The sequence below is a fragment of the Zootermopsis nevadensis genome, unplaced genomic scaffold (assembly GCF_977971745.1).
Source record: "Zootermopsis nevadensis isolate Lab colony 2312 unplaced genomic scaffold, Znev_1.0 Znev_ptg000032l, whole genome shotgun sequence".
Taxonomy (NCBI): domain Eukaryota; kingdom Metazoa; phylum Arthropoda; class Insecta; order Blattodea; family Termopsidae; genus Zootermopsis; species Zootermopsis nevadensis.
In genome coordinates, this window is record NW_028259164.1 from 4,181,074 (window position 1) to 4,185,925 (window position 4,852).

The 4,852-nt window shown below is 45.9% G+C and overlaps 1 protein-coding gene across 4 annotated transcripts in view; it reads left to right on the plus strand.

The window, feature by feature from the left end:
- LOC110827774 (Kv channel-interacting protein 4) overlaps positions 1 to 4,846 on the plus strand; it is a 94,324-nt gene extending 89,478 nt beyond the window's left edge. For all 4 annotated transcript variants that reach the window (XM_087359701.1, XM_087359703.1, XM_087359705.1 and 1 more), the window contains one exon: positions 4,623 to 4,846. In XM_087359701.1, coding sequence (XP_087215827.1) covers positions 4,623 to 4,733 — 111 coding nt within the window. In that variant the 3' untranslated portion in view covers positions 4,734 to 4,846. The remainder of the gene's footprint in view (positions 1 to 4,622) is intronic.
- Positions 4,847 to 4,852: the final 6 nt, after the last annotated feature.

Genomic DNA, 4,852 nt, shown 5'->3' on the forward strand with positions numbered 1-4,852 from the left:
TGCGAAGTGAATTAACTCCTCCGCGTTCCAGCACTTCGGTGGCTCGGGTGGGCCGTGTTCTGAGGTAAGTTAAGCTGCGAGGAAGTTGGCCGAGTTTCCTTTTGTCTTTGCACAGTGAAACGCAGAACTTTCTGGGCCTGTCTCGTGCGTTGTGATAATGGACACTCAGCCGACTGAAACATGGCTCGGGGTTCTTCCGTCATGGCTCCGAAACAATCCACTGCCTGCTATCTGCTGGCTGTTCGGATTTTATTTCGTCTGTTCTGTTTCCCGTTTCCCTGTCAGACAGACGGCTTGCCCTGAACCAGCAGCGTGTTTGCAAAACTTGGCAACAGTCCGCCACGTCTTCATGACGGTTCGCCACTGGTATTTTTCGTATTCGCGATTGATTGTGTGACGCCGGCATTCTCAGTCGATAATGAAGCTTGAGTCCAGCGAGGCGCATGAATGTTTCGGGCCCGGAGGTTCATTGCGTGGAGCTTTGCCTCCGCTCCCCCACACACCATTTCTAGCGACGTAGAAGTCTCGTCTTCCGGTCACAATCCTGATCCAATTTGTAGTTCCTGATTTCCTAATTTCCCATAAGGCCATCTGCTTCGCGAGCCGCGCCGTGTCGCCCAATTTCACATTCTCGTACCGTCGTAACCGCTAACATTTCCAGCACTCCGTGACGTCACAGTGCAGTATTTAAGTGAGGGATGTGCCGCCTCCTTCCGTGGCGTCGTTGCTAGGCAGCGGGACCGCTTGTTGAAGCTGCATCTCACCTCTGCTTATTCTCTGTGAATTTTCTGTTCCCGCGACGTAGGGCCTTCGCCTCGGAGTTGTTACGCTCGACGCTTCGATTTCTTAATTCTCTTCTATCGGCGAGTTACGTGTCGGTGTTCTGCTGAACAAAAGTATTTGCCGTTGCGAAACATGAGCGATGTTTGCAGACCTTCATTTCTTTCTGTTACAAACGTTCAGTGGCGCTACGAAGCAATTTCCTCGGAGTAACTTCTCAGTCAGTGATGACGTGGGACCGGATTCTGCACGGCCGAAGTGTTCGTGGCGGGTCGATGCCATCGTAAATAGGGCGTGCAGGTGCGCGGGCACATCGAAGCTCGTAGTCGCTCAGCTATTCGGTTTGTCTGTCAGACAAAAAGTTGTTTCGAAAATCTGCAGCCAGCGCAGTTCAAAAACGTGTTGCCATAATTTTTCGCCGTGTGTTAATCAACTGCTTAGGTTATCCTGTTCGCACGCGTTTTGACAGTCGGTCCTTTCAGCTTTGTCTTGTCTTTTGGATTCCAGTATTCGAAATGCCCCCATCATAATCATCGTTCATTGCGTGGTATTGCTTACAGCGCTTGTCGGTGTTCTGTTGCACTGCTAAATTTTGTAAGAATTCATGTTGGTATCGAACGCTGACTCAGTCAGTTGTCTTTAATATCGCCGGGCGAACACCGGCACGTCCATAAATTTCACTTAATCGAGTTCCTCAGTTGGTCGACCGTGGGGAGCCAATGAACGCGCGTCCAATTGGCTGGCTTCGAATCGTCCATAAAAGTTTCGACCAGCTGTTTGATACGAAACATAAATCCTTCACGAGAAGGTAATGGTTGCTCTGTATTTCATGGGACCCGAAGGCTCATCACAATGTTCACAAGAGCCCGCCACTGGGCCCGATCACACCGTCTATTTTAAGACCCGTATTAATATTATTCCACTGTACCATCTACTCCTAGATCTCGTGTGTGGTCTCTTCCCTCCAGATTTGCCGACCCTCCTCATCTCGCTCAGTGTGGAGTTAGCATCTTTCCCGTTATCTCAGCGGGCAGGAAGACGGGATCTTTTCACTACGTTGTCGACGTGAATTTGCGTTGACTGCCTAAGAAGCCTGTTTCCACTCACTGCGTTGCGAGTGATTAGGCAGTAAAGTGAGGCGCAGCAGGAGACGCGATATTGCGCCCCACGCGGCGAGCGTAAGCACTAATCATTCGCCTCTGAACCGGATAGCAAATTTACCGTTCCTTCTTCTCCACGCCTTTGGGCGGGGGCTCATAAATTGGGCGTGCGGCAGTGTAATAGCCAAATAAATAGCCGACATGTCATTGCTGTTGTTTGCTCCTTTACTGATCGGGCAGATGCTGTGAACTCTTAAGGGGCTGCCACTTGCTTCCGGGCGATAACAGTTGAATGGATTAGCGCAATACGAGAATTAGAAGTGGCGCTGCGAAAAACATCACTCTTTATTAATATCTTGCATAAATTCTCCCTTTTATTAGTTGCTTGTTACATAATTTATTTATTCTTTAACTCAAGTCAGAAACTGGAAGACATCGAGTGTGACGAGTTGATGAATCTCTGGGGAAAGAGAAATGGCACTGTGCAGCTTATTTACGTATTTACCCGCGAACACCCTTGTAAGAGGCGGGGACGTGAATCGGCCACCCTCCAGTTACGAGTTTGAGATTTCTTACGAGAGTCGAAAGTGCTCGCGGACCTACCAGTGCCTGACAACCACAGTTTGTAGGTCGCAGTGTCAGATCCTCGCAACTTCGGCCCACGCAAACATTTCGCCTTCTGAAATGTTTTACGTCGCACCAATTCGCCAGCAGTGAACGAGGTGTGATCGAATAATTCAGGAGCTGCAAATGGCGTTCGGTGTACGTCTTTGGTATTGTTACTGAGGCTAGATGAGTCTAAATATCCACTCGCTGTCTGAAACAAATTGGATCGACAACTTGGCTTCAGTAAATTAGCGAAAATGTCATATTCCGTCTGCAACGATGTCTTCCCGATATGTTTTTGTCGCATCGTGCGAGCGGACTGTGCGACAATTAAGTAATGAATTAATTAGTCCGGCTGCTTTGGATAATTTAAGCGCGAAAGTCATTACAACGCCGTGGCAACTTTCCAGCTGAACTTCGCAGTTGGCTCAGTAATTAATTCATGTGTTTCGGTTTAGTGAAGGACAGGCTTCTTGAATCACGCCGTTCTTAAGTTCGAGCCCTGTCCGTCCGGTGGTTACAAGGAGACCATTAATGCACACACGCTTTTCGCCACTATGTTAGCACATATTAAACTACGTATCTGATATTTCCAAGCCTTCAATCGAAGCGGCGATAGATAACCGGTCGTGATGCCATATCCCGAATTTTTAATGATAAGCAAGATAATTTAATCGCTTGGAACTCGTGTACGAACTTCATAGTTTGTGTTACGATGGACCGAACGATGTGCCATCTCTTGGTAGCTCGTTGAACGATAAAGCAGGGTGCAGTATCGATGTATCGATGTGTGCAGTCGATTAAGCGTCATTAATGTAGAAACAAACAAGACAATTTAGGTAACTAATAGGCGGCACTCTCAGTTTATTGTGAATTGTAGAAACTTCAACACTTGTTTCTACGAATTTGGTAACAGCAAAGCACCGCCCTCTCTTAGTGGCATGACGCGACTGGTTTTTTTTCCTGATTTTTCTCATTCCCTCCAGGCAAGTGCCTGGATGGTGCCTCGAATTAGGCCAAGACTTCTCATTCACATCCTCGTAAATTCATTTTTCGCTATCATCCTCTCATTCGACGCCGTATAGTCTGAGCTACTGAAAAACGTCGTTAAATAAATTACGAAAAATAAATGACACGCCATTCAGTTGTTATGTAGACAAACATACTCGTTGGCAGCAAGTGATTTGAACTATCAATGTCTCTAAAATACCGAGTTTTCTCTGTGTGTTCTGGATTCTTAGTTACCCCGCCAATATCTTGATTTTGTAAGTAATCCACTTAAAAATTTCGAAATAATTGTTACGTCAGCAAAATCTGATGTCAGAAAAATAGAAAATTGGACGCATCTGGCCCCAAGACCCTTAATGCGTCATCAAATATGTATATTTTGTTTGCCCGTGTTGCTTACTTTTCGAGTTATTTGGCTACAAAAATTCTGCGTCATCACAGGCAAGGAAACGTCTTATTGAAATCACTTTCACACTGTTCCCAGTTTTGACGTAAATACGTCTATACGGAAGGGACATTCGGCAAAAAAGTGGAACGAAAATGTGTAATATCCATATCAACAAATCGACAACAATGGTTATCTGTTGTTGCATTGTTATGTTACCTAGGAAACGTCATCTGTTTAATCGGCATTGTTGTGTCACATTACTGCCGTCAACAATCCGCTTTCGTTATTGCGGAAAGATCTGAGCTGTGAATCGCTTGTCGAAGAAGTGCGTCGTAGACTAGATAATTTTGACATTACATTCCATTCAGCTACCTTCCTTTCATTGTATTTATTGCTTAAATGTAATTTAAATACAGAGACGTATTTACGTCAGATTCTCCGGAACCGTGGTTCCACTGTCAATTTTGCTGCAATCACGCCATTGTAGCGTGAACGCGATCTGTGTTCACAGCTGTTTCCTTGATTACAACAGTTTGTTGCATAAAAAGATTATTGTGTGCCTCAACTGCGATAATTAATGGAAAATTCGTCATCGGGAACAGACAGTGAACAGCCCTGCCTGTTCCCGATGACCAACTTGAATTTGTGTGAAAGAATTGGTCCAGGATACAAGTCCACGTGGAGTCAGCAACAAGAATTTTATTTCCTTCTGATTTTAATTGTTTTGTGTGTGATTACAGCTAATCGACACAAACAAGGATGGTGTGGTGACAATTGACGAGCTAGTGGAGTGGTGCTCCAGAGACGAACAGATTCTCCAGTCTCTGGAGACGCTGGATACAGTGTTGTGATCCCGACACAGGTGCCACCTGGCGGCGGTGTGTGCGAACTACATATGAAAACATGAGCAATGTCAGGACTGTCGACTGTCGCGAATCGATAATTGCAGGAGACATATTAGGAGGTAAAC